The following is a 27053-nucleotide window of genomic DNA, read 5'->3' on the forward strand; positions in this document are numbered from 1 at the left end:
CTTAGAACACAGCTACAACATTAAAACTTACATGTTGGCCGAGTGGTCTAAAGCGCTCTTTGTTACGGATCACTGCCATCTCACCTCTGTCTGCGGCGGTTCGAGTCTAAGATTCAGCCAATGTGGGCATGTGAGAAAGCCTGCCAGTAGCTTCTCGTGGGTCGGTGGTTCTTTCCGGGGTTTTCCGGGTTCTTCCTCCACCATTAATACTGGCCGCCATGTATAGCCTATCATGCTGAAAAATGGCGTTAAACCCCACAACAACAACAACAACAACAAAACTTACATGTCTCCTATCAGTTATGTTACAACACAACTACAGCATTAAACTTAAATGTCTCAAAACAAGTATACTGCTTAGAACACAGCTACAACATTAAAACTTACATGTCTCATATCAGTTATGTTACAACACAACTACAGCATTAAAACTTACATGTCTCATGTCAGGTATGTTACAACACAACTACAGCATTAAAACTTACATGTCTCATATCAGTTATGTTACAACACAACTACAGCATTAAAACTTACATGTCTCATGTCAGGTATGTTACAACACAACTACAGCATTAAACTTAAATGTCTCATATCAGATATGCTATTTAGAACACAACTGTTGCAGTTAAACTTAAATGTCTGATGATCGATATACTGCAAAGTATTAAAACTGAAATGTTTCATATCAGATATGTTACTTAAAATGAATAACCATGACAATGGTATTCCATCACATTTTTGTTCTTGTAACTCATGATTAAACAAAATATGCCCTGATATGAGAGAGAAGTTTCGGGATGATCATAATCTGTATTCAGTTACCTGATGAATGTGATCTTACTCATACAAGGGCAGTACTATATTCCATTATCAGTTAATTCCTCTGAATAAACAGTTCCTTCTATTTTTAATCATGATATCCGTTGTCCCAAGAACCACATGGCTTGGCAGTGTTATTTACGTATTAATTAAATATGTTACAGTTTTGGTGAGGCCATTCTAGCTAACACCTGTTTAATTGCAAGATTTGGCAGATCTTATCAAATTAGTGAGGCTACCAATAGGGAAATGAAGCCACACAGTGTATGATGAAAACGTTATGGTTTAATGCTGGGAAATGCTAAGTGCTTACTCATGTAAGTTTCTCAACCAAAACCAGTGTCACCTTTTGTACTTGCTGACAGAAGTGTCAGAGCAATTCTAAGTAACAACTAGCATGAGCAAAGATTACAACCAGATGATGCCTAATTACAGGAAGTATACATGTTCTTTCTGATAAAGAGTAATCTCATTTGTTGGGAATGGAGAGGTATTTGTACTTGCAAAGAAAATTAACACAGCTTGCTAAATGGTCATTCTTGGTACTTAACCTAAATGGAGTCTATATGGATATTAATATTGTGAATATTTAAACTTTGAAATTGAAGGGGTATGGTTTGTCTTTTAATAGTTTCTATTTTTCTATTTAATTTATGACTCTTTTCTCTCATTTGATAAAAGCTTCAGATCAGTAAAGTACAAAAGAACACAAATAAAGGCTGCAATCTCTAACATATCAGAGAATTTTTGTATCACAAAGTGCAAGAATTTTTTAAAAATCTAATGCATATCTCTATCTTTTTAAAACAATATTGTGGAAAAAGCATTTAGCATCAGTTTCCCTATTGCCTGTAATCTGGAATAAAGTTATACCATTAATATTGTTGAAACCGGAAGTTACTAGTGAAAAAGACGAAGCCAAGGTATTGATATAGCTTTGTCTTATACTCCACATCAACTTACATATGGATGAAGGATGTAACATTTACAAAATTAGCAAAATTGACATATACTCTGCATCATCTTATAAGCAAGCAGATGCAGCTAAAATCTTTAATTGGTTTTGTCTTACTTCAACTATGAGAAATTCAAACTCTTAGAACCTCTTTTGAAGCTGCTGTCTTTATAGGACATGTTTTCTAATAGTGCTAGCTTCCAGTTCAGATGCTTCCATAGTTTTAATGATGCTACAAGTTTTCATGACTAAGAATTGGTTACCATATGTGGGCAGTCAAAAGGTGGTGATTCAAACTTTCTCTACATGTTGAGAGAGGCAGCTAAGCAAAACCCGGTCCATGTTCTCAAACTTTATTTGAAACACTGTGGGTCTCAAAAAAATGACTTATTCCCATTAAGGCAGGAAAAGAGGATATAACTTCTTCAGCTCAGGCCTTGCCTTATGTCTTATTGGTAATATAATCAACATTCTCACAGGGATGGTAACATGAAAGCAAAAATACACATATATAGTTAACAGTATTTACTCACTGCATGACATGACCTATGTCCTTTTTCCTAAAAATATGAGCAGATATCTGATTCTTTCACATTTCTTTTTAGCCATATTTCCATTGTTGTTTTATGAACTTTGATTGTTTCATGAGGCCAGGAAGAGCCTGTTTTTTATTTAGGATTAATATAAGTGATAATACAAAGTGGTATAATCCATATAAAGACATAAATGCTTAATTAATATTTGTAAATGAAGCACATAGTTCATACATAATTGTGATATATTCATTAAAGAATTAATACAGGCTCAGATTTTGTAATAAAGATCAAAATGTTTGTGAATTATTTTCATAAATTCTCTACTAAGAGATAAAGAAAAGAAAGAAGAAAATACAGTCATTTAAAATTCAGATTACATGTTTTTAGAGGTTTTTAGCCTGAACATAAAAATCTAATGATTATGTTCATTCGTTTGATCCACCTTTTTGATGCTGTTGCTTGGTTGACAACAGAGCTCTCAGTACTTTATCAGGCTGAGGAAATAGGAGCTAAGTGCCTTTTTCCAAAGACACACTGAAGCAGCCTTCCCTGGATGACCTGTGTAATTATTGATTTTGTTAAATGCAACATATTACCTAAATCTTCCAAGTCATTATTATTCTTGATTGTTTTTTGCTTTCAGAGGGTGTGACAGGCAAGGAGCCTCGTAATACTGTTGCCAACCTAGCCACAGTCGCCATTTTACCAGCTTCTAAAAATGTCTCTATTTCCAATTTTACCTTGGAGCTGCAGCATGCACTTAGTCGTATAGGTAAGTAAATATTCACATAGCAACCTTAAATTAGTCATATAGGTAAGTAAATATTCACATAGCAACCTTAAATTAGTTGTATAGGTAAGTTAATATTCACATAGCAACCTTAAATTAGTTGTATAGGTAAGTAAATATTCACATAGCAACCTTAAATTAGTCGTATAGGTAAGTTAATATTCCCATAGCAACCTTAAATTAGTCATATAGGTAAGTTAATATTCCCATAGCAACCTTAAATTAGTCGTATAGGTAAGTTAATATTCACATAACAACCTTAAATTAGTCGTATAGGTAAGTTAATATTCACATAGCAACCTTAAATTAGTCGTATAGGTAAGTTAATATTCACATAGCAACCTTAAAATCGTGATATCATGAATATGACATAGCATGCTCCAATATGCATAACATTAGAAATTGTGATTGAAATTGATAAATGAACACTTGGTATGTGGTTTGTTTTGTCATTGAAAATGTCATTTGATGCACAAACATTTGGATTCATCATTTGGAATTAGCAAATTTTGATAAGTTACATGTTGTGCCAAATTTTCTTTAATAAAAATATTTTCCTGATGTGATGACCAAAACAGGATATGATGAATTATTGATCAATGAAAATATTGATAAATGCCTACTGGTGGCAGCACTGTATGAAATAAATACTAGTTGAAGAACATTTGTTGAGTGAAATTTGTTTTAATTTGGTCTTTTAATTGAGCTTCATTGTAAAAATGATAAGCATGACATGTCCTCAGTTGGCGGTCAGAGTGCCTGTAAGAGTTTCTGTGAAAACCTAATTTAATGCTTACTCATTGTCTATCCTGGCTTTATTTTCACATACTTTGAGAACTTAATGAACCTTTCAACATATGGAACAAGCTTATTAACAGACTAGTTGTCTTCAGCCTATTACATTAAAACAAAGGTGCTGGTGTTACAGGAACACAGCAATTGATCAACCTTGTTGAAAAGGTTTTGCCTCTGGGTAATTGTTTGATTGTTCTTCAGAATTTGTATTGATAATGCCAAAAACAATGTGCAATTATTAATAAAATGTACATGTTTCTGAATTTTCTCATTTTCAGTCAATATTGTTGTTATTCAATCTAGATAGTGTTTTCAGGACAGTGTAACTGCATAGGCCAACTGTTTATTAGTGAAAATGACATGGATTTGTTATTGCATGTGCTGTCAGTAGAAATGTGATGACATTTAAATTTACTATGGTGAGGAAGTGAAATAATGATGCATTTAGTTCCTGTGGTTTATGAGTATTTTTTAACCATGTGTTTGCTTATGATGGATTCATTTGGTATCATGCAGAGATAGAAGGCAGTTAAAACGTTTTACTAATGCAAAATTGGTGAGTCCTGCATGTTAGCTTGATTTGTATTAAAAGTCTGTGGTCAGTTTATTAACTTTTTTGACTAAATATCTAGTAAGAAAAAAATTCATTATGTGAATACCTGTTAGAACAAAGGAGATTATCAAGAAGAGTTGCTACACTCTGCCCATCCCCTTTAATGTTAAAAGTTTTTGTTTCCTCACAGTCTCATGCCTATGCATATTATGTTTATGCTGTGGTCAATGTTTATTGACCCCATTGCTGACAAGTTATCAAGGGTAGGTGTATATATTTTGCCTGGATGATACCTTAAAGCAAGTGTAATATGGCATATCATATCCCCAGCTTGGAATTTTAAAAAAAAGCACTTAGCAAGAGACTTGATTGGAGCTAAGAAGACCAATTTTTCCATCAAATGCATTACCTGATCAAATTACATTAGGATGACTTTCTCTGCTAGCTCTGAATATAGACCTCTTGGATAGACCCAAAACAATTTTCTGTGCAACTCTTAATTATTAACTCCCCTTTCTTCCTGAGAGGTGGTTATGATTTTATCCAGATGTACCAGGTAATTGCTAATGATGATTAAGATCTCATTTTCAGTGTTGCTTATTTACCTCCTGAAAATTACGAATTTCAACACAAGATAATTTGAAATGTTTGATGCAGAAATCACGTACATGTGTATGTTATATGTCAATGTATTTTTATTGAAGATATGAATGGAAGGACTGTATAGAAGAGATTGAAAAATTTCTGCCTGGTGATCTTTATTGTAAAAATAACAGTTATGTATTATTAACACAGTTTGTTAATTATATTTAAAACATTTATCATGAAAGCATTCTATTCGAGATAAATGTTTGAATAAGCAGGGACAAATACTTCTTGACATTTACAAATGTTCCGATCTTTTAATATTGAATGGAAGGTAATGTAAAGATAGAGATAAATTCTGGTGAAGTCACTTTTTGTAAAGTATATCTGTTTGACAATGCTGTTTTGAGTGTGGAAGTCAGAACTATTCAAAGATTTTACAGTTTCTTTTCTTCTATATTCACTTTTTAGTGATAATCATTCTTTATTGACCCATGCTATTTCTATCAAGAGTGCAGTAAACCATAATCTAGGTCAGACACTTAATGGATTTATATAGCACTGGGATGAAGAGAAAAAGAACAGTTTTGCACTAATATAGATCACAGTGATTTGAGTCAGTTATTATATAGCAAAAACCACATTATTACTTTGTTTAATATATACCCATCATAGGTAAATAAAGAAAAAAATAACATGAAACAAAAAAGTAGAAAATCAAGTAAATTATGATTAGATATATCAATATTCACAGCAATATTACCTGGAATAAGCTTGGACAATTTCAGTTTAGTAACCAAGAGCTTCTTTGGAACATTATGAGAATTGAAACATGAATGTTGAAGAGTTAAATTATAATTTTTTTAAGAACTTAAGCACAACCCCAGTGGCAAGAGATGCTAGATTGTCTTGTAGGAGGCATTGGAACCCTGTACTAGGTCCATGCAAGTACAACAAGCTGGCCCAGGATGGTTCCATTAGCAGTCTTGGCTAAATCACCAGACAGTACTGACAATGGCAACACACTGGTCTCAGGCATCTAGTACCAGTCTGAGACCATAGGTGTTGCACACAGTGAATACCTGGACATGACTTATGCAACATCGCCAGGCTCCCAGTTATTATTCACTTGCTCAGTCAGACATTGCACCCGCACAGGTTCTTACTGAATGGTCCATTCATCCCACAGTCTTCACTATAATCTATGCCTCCTGTATTTGACCACTGGCAGACTTGTTTCAATAAGATAGAAATGCCAGGCTCCTAAGTTTATCTCTCCTTTATCAGACCCAAATGCTGACTAGCCCTGATTGCTTCCTGTGGGTGGGAAAAGTCATGGATAATCAACGTTCATAGAAAACAGCAGAGATTGCCAGGAAGATCCTGCCCTCTCCTCATCCAGTCAAAACAGTGCCAAAAGCATTTTTTTTTTGTATCATCCAAACCAGAGAGGCTGAACATGCATGTATAGCTCATATCAGGCAGGCACACAGAAAGAATCTCTCCCCAGAACAAGTGGTAGACAAGATCACACGCTGAAGAAGTCACACCAGTCTGAAGAATAAGGTGAAGAGTTTCTCCCATCAAGATAAACAGATCCATGTCACTCCATTAAAAAGCTGAGGACCACAAATAGCTAACTTCCAAAGGAATCAAGTCTGCATCACCATCAAGGGCTACCATTCCATAATATCAGGCATGCTATGAGATCATAGAAGGGAGGACATATGCCAAGTTATGGACCTTTTTCACCTTATAGCCCTTGTTTCCTCCAGACAAAAAGCTTTGTCATTCTTACCAAATAGAAGTGTCAGGGGCTTTTGATGTGGCTGAAGCAACATCTGAACCCTTATCCAGAACTTCAGTGACTTATCTTGCATACAAAACCTGTTTTCTAGGTGCCCTAACTATAGCAAATCAAATCAGTCAGCTACATTGCCACATCATTCGACCTGAACTGTCTACAGCTCCATCAAGATTGTTCAGTTTCTCTCATGATGGCCTTTGCTTTGTTGCCTTTGACAGATGACTGCTTAAGCAACCCAATCCTACATCATCAACTACTTAGGTACCTTTTATCCCAAGGGCATCTACAAGACCCCATCAGGGTTTTGAAGTGGTACCTGAAGTGCACTGAACTAATCAAGTAAGTGAGATCTTGACTATTCATACTTAAGATGGGTAGAGATGACATTTCCACTCAGACACTCATCCTAAATACATCATACTTAAGATAGGTAGAGATGACATTTCCACTCAAATGCTCATCCTAAATACATCATACTTAAGATAGGTAGAGATGACATTTCCACTCAGACACTCATCCTAAATACATCATACTTAAGATAGGTAGAGATGACATTTCCACTCAGATGCTCCTCCTAAATACACCCTACTTAAGAAAGGTAGAGATGACATTTCCACTCAGACACTCATCCTAAATACATGTTGTTATCCCTTCAGCATGTAGGTAATTAAGCCATGATCAGTTGAGTTTCTTACATATTTGTGGCTCATAAGGCAGTCAATACAACCATAGCCTTAAAATGAATCTGCTCCCATACTGTCATAATCCATATTGTTGGTTACATTTTAGAGGTGACCTTTCTGAGCTTATACTTAAGATATGTTGGGTCATGAGAATTCAGTGAGCTATAATTGTATTGTACAAGGCTACCCTCCCATGTCCCTCACCAGCTTCATATGTGGATCACTATTTTCTTTGGATTGCCAGGAACAAATAGTGTTTTCTCTCTCACCATACCCACATTGCTATATTCCATGTACAAACTTGGTTCATATTTTCTTCACAGTGAAGTTGCTTATATGTTAGGAGACTGGATTCTAGTCTGACTTGTAAGGGCATGTAACTCCTTTCTCTTTTCATCATTTTTGCTAATGTACTATGTGTGGGTACAGTATTTGAAGAAGATAATACTTACCCACTGATTGTATGATTACACCTGTCTCAACCCTTCTAGCCATTTCATCTCAGTCAGGTGTGCACCTCTGTTCCATTAGTAACTTACAACTATAGATTCATATGGTATCAGTTCCTACATCCAAGTAGAGACTATTTAAGCAAACAGACAACCTTTTAGCACCGTTGTAGCTAACCAAGCCAAGATAGTTGTAACATCTGTTTTGGCTTGGGATGGCAGAATTTACTCGTTATCATATAAATCTTCCAAACTTTTATGGTCAGGAAAGTATTGTACACGAAAACATTTTGCTTCCAAAATTTTGGAATTTGCATCTGATAAACCATCATTCAATGTCCTCAGATTTTTTAATATTAGTTTACTGTTTCCATGATATCACTGTACATTATCTCCATAATATCACAGTGTAGATTATCTCCATAATATCACAATGTAGATTATTTTCTCCATGATATCACATTGTAGATTATTTTCTCCATGATATCACTTTGTATATTATGTCTGTAATATCACATTGTAGATTATTATATCCATGATATCACTTTGTATGTTATTTCTGTCATATCACATTGTATATTATCTCCATGATGCTGCAGTAAATAGTGTAAGCTCTCATTCTTTATACACCACTCCCTCGATAACTCGCTCCCTGATAACTCGCGAACCCGCTTATTAACGTGGTGTCGGGCGTGAATCCCATTTTTTAAACCCGAAAATGCCCCAAAAATGTATCCCTATTTGTTGAACCTGAAGAAAATCGCAATGAAATTTTTTTTTAATGGAAACTTTGATGTATTGCTTGTTTTATCGTTGAAAACGGTAGATAGGACCTGGAAATTTTAATCAGCACTATGAAATATCAAATTTAAGAATAGCTCATACATTTTTTTTACTTTTTCTTTCCAAATGACATTCCTAGTACACCGCAATTAACGATATGTAAGGAAATTTTGATAAATGAAAATGTCACTTATGCCGAGTGGAGGCAGTACTTTAATAAATAAATACAAATTAAATAAAAAAATTGTCAATTGAAATTTGTGTTCTAGTTCCATCTTTTAGTTCCTTTTAAGTTTAATCGTCATAAATGCTATGTGTCCTCTTGTAATTAAACGTACAATGTGTATATCTACCGTAACAGCTATGTCCACTAGCATTTTTCTGAGAACCTAATTAAGTGCCGACCGTGTTTTGATAACTGACTTGCGGAAGTATTTGTTGTATTGTTGCACTGAATTAAAAGCTGGCCTCCTTTGTATTATCACGTTAATTATGTCTTTTGAATAATAAAAAAAGGAGGTGGAATAAAAGAAAAGTTAAAAGGCACAAAAATGAGACTAACTTAAAATCTAGCGGCCTCGGTCATATGTCGGGTGAACTCACTTCATCAATCGAACACTGTAATAAACGTTATTGTGCGTGTAACAGAGACTACCTTAAATTAACCGACTCTTTCATAACTGTGATCAAAGATAACAAGGCAGCCAAGCGAAATGAATATATCATAAAATATAGAGCTTGATTTCACAGATATGGACCATTGTGGGCAAGTGAGTTTCAGAGAATTCTTGAACTGACATTTAGAGATATCCTCAGCGATGATAAGAAATTTAATTATTACTTCCACAGAAATCACGACATTACATTGTACTAATTGAACAATAAAAAAATTGAGTTTCGACAAAGACGTGTCACGTGTTTTTGAAAAAAAGGAATCTTGTTTGGTGGTGTATCAGCAGTTAGTCTAGTTCCCAAATTATGGACTACCGATTTGGCAAGATACTATTAAACACCACTAGGGGAACCAGACTCATCAAGAAAGCAAAAAGCAGTGACATGATACAATGATTTTTCGCGTACACGTGATGGTTGTTCAAACCAGTTGGAACGATCTTTCATATGTTGGATATTTTGAGAAGAAAAATGTTATTTAAACAGAATAACAAACAACTTCATTAGGAAAAGCGCATTATTAAAAATTATTATCAACGTGATTGTAAAATGAGGATGCAGTCATTAAACAGCCCAGTTCCCTAACAACGCCCCCCCCTCCATGGTTTTATCGATGTCAAAGTGATTTTTTTTCAATTTTTGGTTGTCCCTTGGTAACTTGCACCTCACTTATAGTGCGGTCTATGTTTGTGGACCCCTATGTGCGCGAGTTATCGAGGGAGAGATGTAGCTCAAGAATATCACCTTGTACATTATTTCCCTAAGATCTCATTTTAGAATATCATATCCATGACAACACATAGTAGAAGTTGTTTAAGGTAAATCATGAAAGATCTCATTCATTATGGCTCTAAGTCACAAGGGGAACCATTTAATTACAATGGCATTTATTTTTTTCCAGCAATTTATCATGGACTCCACCACTGCCTTTTTTCACCATTTTATTAATGAATCTTGCATTGAGAAATGTCCTATATTGTCGTTGTCCATGCCTACATGCTTTTTCAGGTCCAACCACAAGATTGACTAGTGAAATAGTAAAACAATGGCTTGGAAATGGAGCATTAGACAGGTGAGTAGGAGATACCAGTCGACTTTTATTGACGATAAGTTATTTGTGGTAAAGGGCAGACACAACATTCACTATAATGGGCAAGACATAAACAGCTGCAATAAATACAGAAATATTTTTTCAAGTATTTGTTGGTTAAGCAAATTTTACATCTTATTTCATTAAAATAAGTATGATGTCAATGCATCAGTGACAGACCCTCGACAAACAAGTTTGGGAGGTATACTGATGTCAGCTAATCCATCTGTCTGTCCATCCATCATAATTTTTTTACTTAATATTTTTGTCTTCTTTTCATGAAACATGATATGCTTTTCTTCATCAAGACTATTGTGTCTTGTAAAAGAAATGGAGTTTTGTCTGGTAAGCATGTTAAGGGTTATTCCCATTTTTATTGAAAAATCTGTCCATCCGTCTAATTGAGACATCTTTATGAAATTTTTTTATTCTTTTGCATGATGACAAAGGTTTGTGTGCCACAATGATTTGGCTTTGTTAAATTAGTCCTTTTAGAGTTATCTCCCCATGTTTTAACATTGTGTTTACGCTTCATACATCATTAATCATTAAAGGTATTTTCATATTTTTTTGATGACTTGACAATATATTTTTTTTAAATAAATGGGCTCTGTCTGATAAGTATCTTATAGTTAGCCCCATTTTTACAAATATATTCCTGTCCATCTCTTTCACAATTTTGACAACTAATGTCTTCTGATAGATATGTTCAGAAAACTGTATGTGCATTTGTATCATGACAAGAGCTTGTCACTTATAAGAATGGGCTTTGTCAAGTTATTACTTTTAGAGCAGGTAGTATTCCATAAACACTCACTTGCTGATGGTTCTTGTTTAGGTTTGCCTCTACAAGAGTTGTATCATGGTTAGTGAGTGAGACACAAACAATTAATTGATTCATGAAATACATTTGTGTTTGATTCCATTTTCAAATATGATTGATTCATCTGCTTTCATCATTTTGTTTTTACACTGTCTGCTTTCTCAAAGTAATCATTTTATTTGTGCTTATTCATAATTTCATTCAAATTGAATTTCATTCTTTATTTTCAATTCATTTTCCATTCACTCTACATCCCATTTTTTCATCACTTTGCATTGCTTTTTCATGTCACTGGTGTTACAACTCAAGGAGTTTAACTATGTAACTAAGAAGAAGCAAAACTGAAAAGGTTTTTAAAATTTAAAGATTATTTATTCTCCCTAAAACGCAAAGTGAAATAATTAAAATAACTTACAGTAGGGAAAGAATTCCTATTTCGTAAAAGGCTCTTACAATTCCAACAGAATTGATGTGATCTGATTGGGCTTCAATAGGTATTCCATATGATAACTATAATGTACTGATGTGTCAACAATACAGACAAAATAACAGTTTTAAATCCAAACATCTTTAAGTCAATTCAGAGTAAATCCAAAATAATCAAAAAAGTCTTTGAATACTATTATATTGATATCCAAATATCCTTTGAATAAACTCAACAATAATCCAGAATAGGTATATATATTTATATAGGTATCAAACTGTCCTTTAAAATGAATGTTCTAAACACAGTAATTCCTACAAAGAAATGTATATGAATAAATATTATCTCCTTACAGGTCCAGACAAACTTTTTGACTGATGATTTCGACATCTGTTTTACTTTATATAGAAAGATAATGCATAGTTGTCAGAAGCTTATTCCAAAGTTTCATTGAATCATTCTGTATTTTGAATGTCACCAAGCCTTTTTCAGAAACATGCATGACCTCTGTTCACATTACTCATGGCCTGTTTTGACCATGTGATGTTTTTTTCGTAATTCTTTGGTACAACAAACTTCGAATTATGAATGAAATAGTATACATTATACATGACTCATTTTAAGAGTTCAAAACCCATTCCTAGATTCTTAGAATTAAAAATGTCATTAACTAAATGACTCGTATAAAAATTGTTATTATGAAAATAATATGCATGATGTAGATATACATAACACTGGTAAAATTAAAAGTGTCTATAGGAAACGGGTGCAGGATCAGTAGATCTGAGAGTTATTGTCAATGATTTGCCAAAATTTAATGATAAATAAAAACAAAAGAAATAAAATGCAAACAAGCCTGTTACTTTGCACTTTGGGGTAATAAAGCTATTGAGTTTGATTTTTTTATAGTAAATATCTATCATAAATTAGCAGAGAGTAATGTTAAGGACTGATATATTTCTTTTTGTTACATTTGAATGATGGGCCTTTACAGCTCCATGTGAAGCTGTATTTTGTATATGATAAGATTTATGTAGCATAGGTTCCTATAGGGTTCATAGATGAAAATTAAGTTCAACTGTGTAAATTAAAGTAGCCAGTAGTGTTAACTTTGGATGCAGACATTTGGTGTAAGGTAAATGATTGCTTTAGATGTAAGTATTTGAAAGAACTACCAAAATCACTTGACAATTTGTACATATTTTGATATCTATGTTATAATTTTAGATGAGTACAATAAAGGAAAATATGGATTTGATGTTTGGACTGTTTGGGGAGGGGCAGAGTTGTACACCCCATCAAAGTTAAGCATCAAAGTACACCACTCACTCGATAATTCGTGCCCTGATAACTCGCAAACCCGCTTATAATGCGGGGTCAGATGTGGATCTCATTTTTTAAACCAGAAAATACCCCTAAAATTGCTCCCTATTTGTTGAACTTGAAGAAAATCATGATCAAAATTGGTAACAGAAACTTTGATATATCGCTCGTTTTGACGTCGAAAACGGTAGATAGGACCTGGAAATTTTAATCAACACTCTGAAATATCAAATTTAAAAATAGGTCATACAATTTTTTAAATTTTCTTTCCAAACAGCATTCCTAGTACTCCACAATTAATGATATGTAAGGAAATTTCAATCAATGAAAATGTCACTTATGCAGAGTGGAGGCAGTACTTTAATAAATAAATACAAATTTAAATAACACACAATACATATGTTCAGTATAAACTTTATTGTAAATATAGATAATCTTTGGCATAATTGGGGCAAATCCTGTCACAGCACACTGCACCAACTGAGCTCTGAATTGTTTATTTGGAGTACCTCAGGAAGAGAGACTTTGGGGAGTTTGTAGGGTTGTGAAGAGTGTCCGACACTTGTATATGGAGCCGCAAGGGGCTGATATGAGGTAGATATGGACACTGATAACCGAAACACTTTAAGTCTGATCCTGAGGATTGCTATGATAACAAACATCAGCCAATACTCCATACATGCACCACAGGAAGGGGGTATGAAGTATATGGTCATAATAGTTGAGTACATTTAAGTACTGACACAAATTGGGGGTCAAAAGCAAAGTTGTGAATGCATGAAACTTGGCAGTGGCCCCTGAATTGTTTCTATAGGATTACCTCAGGAAAAGAGACTTGGTGGAGTTTGTAGGGTTGTGAAGAGTGTCTGACACCTGTACATGGAGCCGCAAGCAGCTGATATATAGGGACACTGATAACCGAAACTCGATAAGTCTGATCCTGAGGATTGCTAAAATAACAAACATCTGCCGATACTCTATACATGCACTGTAAGAAGGGGGTATGAAATATATGGACATAATAGTAGAGTACATTTAAGTACTGACACAAATTGGGGGTCAAAAGCAAAGCTGTAAATGCATGAAACTTGACAATGGCAATAGCATTAGCCGATTTGATAAAGGACCCCTAGAACAGAGCTAGAACGGTACGCTATGCAAGAAATGTCCCAAATAAACAATATGGTGGAAGGAGGAGAGGCGGGTGGTTCTATCTTTAAATAATGTTAAGAATTAAATGCAGCATCTCCACTGAAAGGAATGCATCACTACAGCTGTATCAGTTATATGAATGATGCCTAAATGACAGTGTTTGATCACATGTTTCAAATCAGTCATCTGATTGGTTCAACATGACAGTGTATCTAAATTTAGTTACTAGCTTATTAACATATACTGGCTGCAATGACATCATGTCTGGGCAGAGAACCATAGTAGACAAAGAGGGGCCCAGCAAGGAGCCAGAGAAGGATGCATCGTGTATTACTTAAACTACATTTAACCCATTAAATTATAATTAAATTTTTTTATCAATTGAAATTTGTGTTCTAGTTCTATCTTTTAGTTCCTTTTAAGTGTGATCATCATAAATGCAATGTGTCCTCTTGTAATTAAATGTAAAATGCGTCAATCTACCCAACAGATATGTCTGCGAGCATTTTTCTGAGAACCTAATTAAGTGCTGACCATGTTTTGATAACTGACTTCTGGAAGTATTTTCTTGTTTTGTTGCACTGAATTAAAAGCTGGCCTCCTTTGTATTAACATGTTAATTATGTCTTTTGAATCAAATAAAGGAGGTGGAATAAAAGGAAAGTTAAAAGGTTCGAAAATCCAACAAACTTAAAATCTAGCGGCCCTAGATGTATGTCGGGTGAACTCACTTCAATTGATCAATTAAACTCTTATAAATGTTGTGTATGTAACATAAACTATCTTAAATGAACCAACTGTTTCACTACTGCGATCAAAGATAACAAGTCAGCCAGGCGAAATGAATACTTCGTAAAATAAAGAGTTTTATTTCACAGATAAGGACCATTGTGGGCAAGTGAACAATACAAAAATTGAGTTTTGATGTAGATGATTGTCTCACGAAATAAATGTCCCTTGTTTTTGAAAGAAAGGAATCTTGTTTGGAAGTGTTTCAACAGTTAGTCAAGTTCCCTGCTCTGTGGACTCCCGATTTGGCAGGAGAGTGTTAAACACCACTATGGGAACCAGACTCATCAAGAAATCAAAAAGCAGTGATGTAATACAGATTTTTTCATGTATACATGATGGTTGAAACCAGTTGGAACGATGTTACATATGTTGGACATTTTGAAAATAAATATTATTTAAACAGAATAATGAACAACTTCAGTAGAAAAGCACGTTATTAAAAATTATTATCGACATGATTGTAAAATAAGGATGTAGTCAATAAACAGCCTATTTACCTAATGCCCCCCCCCCCGTTTTCTTGATGTCAAAGCGATTTTTTAAAAAAATTGGAGGTCCCTCAGTAACTCGCGCCTCGCTTATAGTGCGGTCAATGTTTGTGAACCTTATTGTGCACGAATTGTCGAAGGAGACTTATATTAACTATTAATCAGGACATGTGACTGTTTTAGATTGGCATGGTATGCAAAATATGGTGTAAAATAATAACTAAATAAAACTGTAGTGAATTAATGAAATAATGCTTTTGCATTTTTTTTTTCAGCATGAATGAATTCCGGTTGTTTAGCTGGCTGGGCCAGCAGGAAGATATCCACCGCATGATTCTTTATCAGTGTGATTACACAATGTCTCGCTGGTCAAAAATCAGTATTAGGCAGGCAGACTGCATACTTATTGTTGCTCTGGTCCAGAATGACCCTGCTGTGGGAGAGGTAATGTTTTTTGGGGTTCTGATTCATCATTTGGTTTGGAAGCATCTTATAAATAAAGCCAACATTGACACATTTTGGATACAGCTTTCTCTGAATTCAGGCAATTGATAATACCTGTATTTATAAACATTTTTAGGACACACACCTAAGGTCATTGTCTATTCTCAACCCAAATGTTAAATGTGAGCACCACCTAGCAGCCTTTTTTTACATTGTTCAGTAGTCTTAGGGTAATTTTGTTGCGTGTTGGATCTACTCACTATTGGTGTAAGCTGTATATACTGCCATTTAGGACTTGGTAGGGGAATGCCTCCATCCATCATATGTATGTGACATTGTATTGCTAGCACATAAATTTACATGATTGTTTGCAGGAAATAATTGTGAACAAAGCATTCACCTAATATGTCAGTATAACAACTCAACACTGCCTTTGAAATCTATGACCAAAATTATGTTGAAGTACTTGTCATTATCTGAAATCACTAAAAATAATGACTTGATTCCTAATAGTAATTCTGGGTTGTTTTTTCATAGAAAAATATTCATTATAGAAATTGATTCCTTGATCAGTGACTGCCATGTGGCTGCAAATTTTGATTCTGCCCACAAAGGAAGTTAAGACATTACCTTCCTGTTCATGGATTGGGAATTTAACATGATTTTTCTTTTAATGTAAAGTACTATGCACTTAGGATCTTTTAACAGTGAAGATATATAACATAGTTAAGTGGAATGGCTCTCACTTTACTATCTTTGCATGATACACAATAGATAGCCGTGCATGGTACACTAATTATTTGACTCTATTCTGTTAAGGCCATATATCTAAAAATAATTACATTCTCCCATCTGTCTATTTCATTATACTCATCATAGACCAGAAGTCATCATGGAATGACCTGTTGTCCATTGTCCATCCATCTGTTAGTACAAGTTTCTTATCACTACATGGCTTAAACTGGGTTGCCATGAAAGTTCACACATTCATTCCATGGTCTAGCTAGTGCCAAATGAAAGTGGTGCCTTTTGGACATCCAGTATGACCACCACAGTGGCTATTTGAAATCTTGCCATTGTTACTCCTCTTGAATGAATGTCATATCGACATTGGGTTGACTCCAAAAGACCTTATGATGTCTAGTTGGTCCTAAATGAATATTTAACTAATTTGACACCACTATGGCAGCCATTTTGGCCATCATTTGGCACTACTCCTGCTAAATAGACAGTCATATGAACATGTGGTTATTTGATTACTTTTCCTGAGTGAATGACTGTATCAACATGGTGTTTTCACCAGAAAAGACTTATTATGTTATCTATTTGGTTGTTATTGAAAATGGTTCCAGTATTGCAGCCATTATGGCTACCATTACAGCCATTTTGAAGATCTAGTTTCAGCTGATCCTCCTGAATCGATGGCCATATTGATATTGGGTTCTCACCAAAAGGTTTGTAATCATATCTTATTGGTCCTAATGAAAATGATGATTATCTTGTATCCAATATGCCTGACACAGTAGCCAATTTGAAAATCTTGTTATCACTCAAGAATATCGGTGATGGTTTCCAAACTCAGCAATTTAAAAAAAAAATCAAGCCTTGTTTTTGATTTTTGTAAATTCTTTTAGTTAGTAGAGTATCAGTCCCATCAAAGCACTCTAGTTAAATCTACAAAATCATCATCGTTTTCATCATCAGATAAAATAAGGTAGCTGGTTGATATTGGAAAATTTAGGCCTTGTTAACCTTTAAATATTGAGACAAAGACATATTAAGAAAGATACAGCGCTGAGTAAAACAATTAACAGTGACATAAAGCATAACAATAACTGTATCTCCAATTTATGTGACCCAGACAAATTCGTTTGTGCTGCAAACAAAAGTATTGTGTTGAGGAGAGTTGGTTGCCAAATACTAAATGCGTTTACTGAGAATGATTTTAAATACATGAAGATGTGGAGGGAACAAGTTGACAATAAATTACCTGCTTTTGATTGAAATGGAAATTTAAGAGCTAGATAAATCTCAGATCTAAAGAAATAGATTGAAGAGAACAGAAAATGATTTTAGAAACTAAAGGCTTATTCAGACAGAAATTGAATACTTTATCTATTGCTTTTAGATACCTATAGTTAGTGGGACAAATAACAGATTATTTACCTAATGTTAGACAGTGTAATACAACCAACTGCACAGAGGACAAACAGCCAGATTGATTCCTTGGAGAGTTACATGGAGAAAATAAATAAAAATCTCAGAAAAACTATACCAGCTTGTACAGTTAAAAAAATTTAATAATGAAATATAAAGAATGATCAATAGATTAAACTGTTTATGAATGATTTTACTGGTGTGAACAGCAAAGATTATGGCTGAATTCATTTCTGTTGGAGTTGTGGAGAAAGAATGATATAGCAGACGGATATAACTGGAAAGAAAGAGAATGGCAAAAACAAGTAAATATAAATGAAAGCATGACTAAATCAATAAAAACAATCTATGATCCAGCCATTACAAATTATCAAGACAGTAAAAGGTGTTTCATTCACCTACATTTACAACACATTACGTACTGAGGTAGAATAATCTAAAACATACAAAGGAGTATTTTCTTAAGGAAGTGGTGAGTAATATTGATGTGATGCAAGGTAGCATTGATGAAATAGATTAAAAATGAAAAGAATGACATTTTGATGATTTGGAAGAAAAGCTCTAAGACACTTGCATTTGCATTTAGTGGTATCATTGGTCGAGTTAACTCTAAGATAAATGAAAACATAGAGACCTCCAAAACTGGATTGAACATGGATAAGCGCATTAGGAGTATTAAATGGTGAGTTAGAATAGATGAATTAAAAAGAAAAATTAGATAAAACAGGAGGTTAAGGAACTATATATATATATATATATATATATATATATATATATATATATATATATATATATATATATATATATATATAAAATGTATGTCATTAAAATAAAAATTTTGTGTGTTTATATATTGAAAGTAAATCTGATATCATTTGTTTTTATATTGACCATTTTGCCAGATTTGGAGGGAAAAAATAAATGCTTTGTACACACAACCAATCCAGAAATGGAAAATCTGTTCTATAAAGTTTAAAACGATGTAACAGGCATAATTTTTTTTATCAGCAACAGAAAATTAATCTGTCCAGATTGAAGGTTAACAAACAACAATAGGAATCTAATTTGTATTAGTTATTGAACACAGACAAATAAGTAAACAATAACAGGAATCTAAGATGTACAAGTTAAAGAAATCGCAGATATAGAGGTATACAGCAGCATCATTCTAATCTGTAAAGGGTAAAGGTAAGACAGTGGTGAGCATTTAAAGGAATCTAATCTGTACTGGGTAAATGAATCACATACACAGAGGTAAACAACAATAGGATTCTAATCTGTACAGGGTAAAGGAGTTACAGATATAGAGGCAAATGACAGTAGGATTCTAATTTGTACAGGGCAAAGGAATTGTGATTTTGCATCATTTTATCTCAATACCTGGAACATTGAACAAGCATTTTGATAAAGACATCACTGTCATAACCCGACAAGTTGTGCATGAATATATTTTGGATATCTTAAATTTAAATTACAGTCTCTGTGAACAAAATTTCTGTTAATTCCAGTCAAATGATCATGATCATGCACTTTGTGTGTATATGCTTTGCATCACAATCTTTGTCTTAAAATATTTCTCCTCACAGTTTAGTTAAAATCTGTATCATCTTCATTTCTGAATAACATAGATCTCACAATTCATTTTGTTGTTTACTAGTCTCAGTATCCCATTCAAGCCATTATTAAACACATGAATGCAATCATCAGTACCTCCATAAGCTGTTGGCTTGTAACATTTATGAGCTGACTTGAGATTAGAACAAAACCCTGATGGAATGTGCTTAATTATTTTCACTGTCGTTGAACAAGTTTGCAGACCTTGTCTGTTTGTGACAACATCCAGAGTAGTGACAGTGCTATCACATACAGTATATCTGTTTTAACCAGTACACTTTTAGAATCACCACAAACTACATAGGGAACTTTTAATTCATGATGGTAGTTTCTAAATATATTGTTTTTTTATTTATCATTTATTTTATGTACCTTTGAAAAAAAAAATCTTTTTTTTATCTGTTATCTTCAATAAGTCTATAGCTACAAGATGATGATTGTTGGAAAGGGTTTATCTTCCAAAACTTTAGGGAATTTTGTGTCTTTAAAATGTTAAAACTTTTAACTGGCATTATATAGCCCAGATTAAAGTGATGTGTTAAACCCAGTACATATATACATATGTCCTCGAATGAGTTACCAAGGTAGAGGATGGATACTTTTGCATTGTATTTGATAGAGAAAGGAAATGTCTTCATACATTGAGTTTCACAAAGAATACTTACCCAGTTATATTTTTTGAAAAGCTCTTTCACACTTCCCTACAAATTTGAGCATCTTCATTGATGTATCACTCCAGCTTAAACTGATCATTCATCATGCGGGTGGCCACCCTGATGGAGACAGTTAATGTAATTACCATGGCCTTAATGGAGACAGTTAATGTAATTACCATGGATACTATCATTATTGCCTATACATTGTATTAATAGGAAGACCAGTTTTTTTTTTTCTCTCTCTTTGAGCGCTGAATTCAGGAGGTAGCAGAAGTTAAATTCCTACTTTAAATATGATCAGGTAAGATGTCCTTTAAAGAAACATAATTTATAATAAAAATTGGCATTTTGAAAAAGAAAAGAAAATTCCAAAAAGATTTTTTTGCAATAAAAACTTTAACAAATCTTGACCAGATTTTGTATTGAATGTCATGCAAACTGATCTATGTTCTTAACTTTCAGTCAGATTCTTTTTTGACTGTTACATTAAAAACATTTATTCCTGCCATATAAAATATTCTGTATTAACAAGGTGCAAGACTTTTGATTAAGGTAAAGTTCAGTTTTACCCTTCTGAAAGGACACTTATCTAAATAAAAGGCTTAAAAACATTCTGCGTTGATATTTTTAATGCTAAAGAAGAAAATATGTTGGTTGTGTACTGGACCATACATGTAATGCCATATAAAGATTGAGTTTATTTCCCCATATTTTAGCATTTTGTTTTGTAGAGAAGTTGAATAATTGGTTTGAGTCCTTGTTGATGATACTGAGTCACATGTCTTGCATGCAATTCAAACCATGATTATGACAACTGTTTTTGCAGTGTGTATTTGAGATGCAAATTCATCTTTCTTTTTCAGCTGGAAAAGCAGTTGGACACGATGGAGATACGAGCACAGAAGGAGCTGATCTTGCTGCATGCAGAGGATGCAGACTATCCAAAGAGGACAGTGGAATGGCTGAATGCTCGGAGCTGGTGCTCCTCACAACATCACATACGCTGTCCTAAGAGAGTCTTCAGCATGAAGTCCTCTCAAAAAATTGTAAATAACATTTTATACAATTGCTGTTTAATTAACAGATTTTTTTTTACATAGGCACTACTTTTCTATGGCATTGACAATTATTTGTTGAGAATTATTGACCAGTCGGCCTCCCTTTTATTCAAGAGTGTTGTTGTCCTTATTTCAACAGTACACCTTGTTGTTCAACAATTATCATTGTTTAAAGTCTCTGTTTTGACTAATTGTTTATTTGACATATTCAAACCCATCTTTTACTAAACAGCTAAAAAACTTCTCTGCAACTTAAAGTTCATTATAATCTTGCATATGACATTCTTGACTGCATGGATCACCAGAATTGGTTATAAGATGGCCTATGACATTCTTTACTGATTAAATCAACAGAGTTCTGGTTATAAGATGGCCTATGACATTCTTTATTGATTAAATCAACAGAGTTCTGGTTATGAGCTTGCCTGTGACATTCTTTACTGATTAAATCAACAGGGTTCTGGTTACGACCTTGCATGTGACATTCTTTACTGATTAGATAAACAGAGTTCTGGTTATAAGCTGGCCTATGACATTCTTTACTGATTAAATCAACAGAGTTCTCATCATGAGCTTGCCTGTGACATTCTTTACTAATTAAATCAACAGTGTTCTGGTTATGAACTTGCATATGACATTCTTTACTGATTAAATCAACAGGGTTCTGGTTACGACCTTGCATATGACATTCTTTACTGATTAGATAAACAGAGTTCTGGTTATAAGCTGGCCGATGACATTCTTTACTGATCAAATCAACAGAGTTCTCATCATGAGCTTGCCTGTGACATTCTTTACTAATTAAATCAACAGTGTTCTGGTTATGAACTTGCATATGACATTCTTTACTGATTAAATCAACAGGGTTCTGGTTACGACCTTGCATATGACATTCTTTACTGATTAGATAAACAGAGTTCTGGTTATAAGCTGGCCTATGACATTCTTTACTGATCAAATCAACAGAGTTCTCATCATGAGCTTGCCTGTGACATTCTTTACTGATTAAATCAACAGTGTTCTGGTTATGAACTTGTCTGTGACATTCTTTACTGATTAAATCAAGTGTTCTAGTTATGAACTTGTCTGTGACATTCTTTACTGAATAAATCAACAGAATTCTGGTTATAAGCTTGCATATGATATTCTTTACTGATTAGATCAACAGAGCTCTGGTTATGAACTTGCACATGATATTCTTTACTGATTGGATAAACAGAGTTCTGGTTATAAGATGGCCTGTGACATTCTTTACTGATTAAATCAACAGTGTTTTGGTTATGAACTTGCACATGATATTCTTTACTGATTGGATGAACAGAGTTCTGGTTATGAGCTTGCATATGACATTCTTTACCAATTAGATAAACAGAGTTCTGGTTATAAGCTGGCCTATGACATTCTTTACTGATTAAATCAACAGTGTTCTGGTTATGAACTTGTCTGTGACATTCTTTACTGATTAAATCAACAGTGTTTTAGTTATGAACTTGTCTGTGACATTCTTTGCTGATTAAATCAACAGGGTTCTGGTTACGACCTTGCATATGACATTCTTTACTGATTAGATAAACAGAGTTCTGGTTATAAGCTGGCCTATGTCATTCTTTACTGATTAAATGAACAGAGTTCTCATCATGAGCTTGCCTGTGACATTCTTTACTGATTAAATCAACATTGTTCTGGTTATGAACTTGTCTGTGACATTCTTTGCTGATTAAATCAACAGTGTTCTAGTTATGAACTTGTCTGTGACATTCTTTACTGATTAAATCAACAGAAATCTGGTTAAAAGCTTGCATATGATATTCTTTACTGATTAGATCAACAGAGCTCTGGTTATGAACTTGCACATGATATTCTTTACTGATTGGATAAACAGAGTTCTGGTTATGAGCTTGCATATGACATTCTTTACCAATTAGATAAACAGAGTTCTGGTTATAAGCTGGCCTATGACATTCTTTACTGATTAAATCAACAGTGTTCTGGTTATGAACTTGTCTGTGACATTCTTTACTGATTAAATCAACAGTGTTCTAGTTATAAACTTGTCTGTGACATTCTTTGCTGATTAAATCAACAGGGCTCTGGTTACGACCTTGCATATGACATTCTTTACTGATTAGATAAACAGAGTTCTGGTTATAAGCTGGCCTATGTCATTCTTTACTGATTAAATGAACAGAGTTCTCATCATGAGCTTGCCTGTGACATTCTTTACTGATTAAATCAACAGTGTTCTGGTTATGAACTTGTCTGTGACATTCTTTGCTGATTAAATCAACAGTGTTCTAGTTATGAACTTGTCTGTGACATTCTTTACTGATTAAATCAACAGAATTCTGGTTATAAGCTTGCATATGATATTCTTTACTGATTAGATCAACAGAGCTCTGGTTATGAACTTGCACATGATATTCTTTACTGATTAGATCAACAGAGCTCTGGTTGTGAGCTTGCATATGACATTCTTTACCAATTAGATAAACAGAGTTCTGGTTATAAGCTGGCCTATGACATTCTTTACTGATTAAATCAACAGTGTTCTGGTTATGAACTTGTCCGTGACATTCTTTACTGATTAAATCGACAGTATTCTAGTTATGAACTTGTCTGTGACATTCTTTACTGATTAAATCAACAGAATTCTGGTTATAAGCTTGCATATGATATTCTTTACTGATTAGATGAAGAGAGTTCTGGTTACAACCTTGCATATGATATTCTTTACTGATTGGATAAACAGAGTTCTGGTTATAAGCTGGCCTATGACATTCTTTACTGATTAAATCAACAGAGTTCTGGTTACAGCCTTGCATATGACATTCTTTACCAATTAGATAAACAGAGTTCTGGTTACAAGCTGGCAGCCAGTGGAATTTACAAATAATTTCTTTGTCTTTAAAATTGTATATGCTGTATATGCTTTTTGAAATATTGTTTTTATATTGCCATTTTTTGATAGGGAGAATCACATACAGAATGGAAATGTTCATAACTTATGCAATGACCTGTTAATCTGTCATCTCACAAGTCCACTGGAACAAGTTTATTATTGCAACATTTCCTAAATTACTTTGAGGATTGCAACAAAATATTTCAAACAGTATGGTTGGTCCTTGTCCAAGTTTCCTCTGACCTTGCCACCCCATTTTTGATATTTGGACATTTATGTTGGGGTGTATGGTCAGAGCGCATTCCCTATCAAAATGTTGGAATTCGCTGAGACCGATCATAGCATTCGTTATGTCTTTAATCCACTGATACATGAGACGAAAGTACACAACTCTCACAACTGACATCTCAATGACATCAGAGGTTATACAGTCACGTGATATCAACAACAGACCATTTCTAGTGTTGCTGTAGGAAAACAAATCGGACATATAAATAAAAGTCATATAATTTTTATAGAAAAATAAAAAAACAAACTTCTCAAAATATTTATTGTGAAAACAACAACGAAAATCTGTAATTGTTGCAGAAATTTGAAGAAAACTAGATTCACTACGAAGAGCACGTGTCAATGTGGTAGTCACTTGACACCAACAAAAAGACATCACTGACATGTGCTCAGTGCTTCTTGAAAATGGTTTTCTCCACCCTGCTGCGATACCGACAGGTTTCTGTTCGTTGTTCTCAGAATAAATATGTTGAGAATTAGGTGTGCATTATATTTATTTACAAACATTAAGTGACTTCTATATAATATGTCCAAATTCTATGTACAACAAATTGGGAAATTTGTTTATTGTTGATATCATGTGACTATATGACCTCTGATGTCATTGACATTTAGGTTCCGAGATTTGTAATGTCATGTGAATCGGAATGCAAATGGCCAGATCCAGGTCAAATTTCAGCAACGACGTACTTTTGTCTAGTTTGTCAGCAGATTAAAGACATGACGAATGCTATGCTCATGATTTTTGAAAAAATAAATCATATTCCTATCGATTTCATGCAGGTATATCTCGTTGAAAGGTCGTTCAAGTGTGCTGGGTTGGATAGAAAGCGGCTACCCCATGCGGACACCAAATGGTCTCGGTGAATTCCAACTTTTCGATAGGGAATGCTCTTTGACCCTACACCCCAACATAAATGTCTAAATATCAAAAAATGGGGTGGCAAGGGTCAGAGGAAACTCAGACTAGGTTGGTCCTAAATGACACTGGTGCTACTCAAACATTAAAATGGACAACCCTGTGGCCATCTAGAAAATCTTGCTATTATATTGTTTTCCTTATGATGCGAGAAGAAGGTCAATTTTGAAAAACAATTTGATTGGTTGATTAGACAAGTTGATGTAATGTGAATTGTGATGAAAATTGATGTCATCATGTTTAGTGTAAACATGAACAGTAACCTTGGCTGATTGAGACATACCTCTTTCATTTTCCTCTGTTTGCAAAGTGATGTTTAATGATATCCTTTAGAATAGAGTTGTGGCTTTAGTAATTGCAGAAAGCTTGGATGAATACATTTGGAGATAGTGATAAATATTGTTGTTGATATGTATCTACAAATTTTGACCAAACAAGTTTCTGTTGGTAACAGCAATCAATGAAGCATTTTGCCAGATCCTGTAAATGCAAAGATCTCTTGAAGCCTCCCAAGAACCTTGCTGAACAATACTACTTGATGGTCATATATACATGGGATTTTCACTTAAAAACTTCTTATGACTTGTAGATGGTTCTAAATGAAAGTGGTATTGATCTGACATTCAAACATGGCCACCATGGTTGCCATCAAGAAAATCTTGTCGCCACTCCAGCAGCACAGGTAGTTAGATTGGGATGGAGTTTTTCATTTAAGAGTTTTTTAACCTGTAGATGAGCTTAACTGAAAATGGTCCAACATGATTGCCAGGACAGCCATCCTGAAAATATTGTATTACTTCTTCTCCAGAATAGATGGTCATATCAACATGGGATTTTGGCTAAAAGACTTTTTCATGATCTATAGCTGGTCTTGAATGACAATGGTGTATATATAATCTCCCAGTATATCTGGCCAAATGGCAGTTGTGAAAATCATGTTACGGTTACTCATCATGAACATGTTGCATTGACATAGAGATGCTGTGGGATTGTGGGTTTCTCACAAAAATGATTGCATACAACTATTAAAAGCCAGTGGTGGAAAAATTGTGCAAGTTATCTGTGGTTTCTGCAATTTCTTGTACCCAATTCACATTTTTTTATTGTTTTTTTTTAATTAGGTTAATCAGATCATCCTCTTTTTAGCCCTTTCTCAATGAAATCAATTAATACTTTATCTTGGAGAATATTGTTTCAATACAAGCACCTTTATGATGGAGATCTGTTAGAGTATTTCCGAAACTATGGATGTATTCCAGTTGAATTATTTCCTGTTGTTGTATAGGTGGCGCTATACAGTTTTGCATTTTGCATAGGGTTAGGATTTTAAAGAAAAAGAATGTCCCCAGCTTTCCTCACTGGTTATACTGGCTATTTAAAAAAGACCTTGTATATCTTAGGTATAATGCAAAGAACCTTGAATTCCCTTTATTTTGGTGTATGATTGATGGGTGTACTATGGGTTATAGAGTATACAGCTTGGCCTTACTTCAAATGTG

General features: G+C 34.0%; 1 protein-coding gene across 1 annotated transcript in view; it reads left to right on the forward strand.

Moving 5' to 3' along the window:
* LOC149804687 (patatin-like phospholipase domain-containing protein 7) overlaps nt 1-27053 on the forward strand; it is a 141285-nt gene that overhangs the window by 55988 nt on the left and 58244 nt on the right. The window contains exons 20-23 of the mRNA XM_089943067.1: nt 2954-3082; nt 10436-10499; nt 15795-15963; nt 21254-21436. Coding sequence (XP_089799193.1) covers nt 2954-3082; nt 10436-10499; nt 15795-15963; nt 21254-21436 — 545 coding nt within the window. The remainder of the gene's footprint in view (nt 1-2953; nt 3083-10435; nt 10500-15794; nt 15964-21253; nt 21437-27053) is intronic.

The sequence above is a fragment of the Sinohyriopsis cumingii genome, chromosome 2 (assembly GCF_028554795.1).
Source record: "Sinohyriopsis cumingii isolate HCF-2022 chromosome 2, ASM2855479v2, whole genome shotgun sequence".
NCBI lineage: Eukaryota > Metazoa > Mollusca > Bivalvia > Unionida > Unionidae > Sinohyriopsis > Sinohyriopsis cumingii.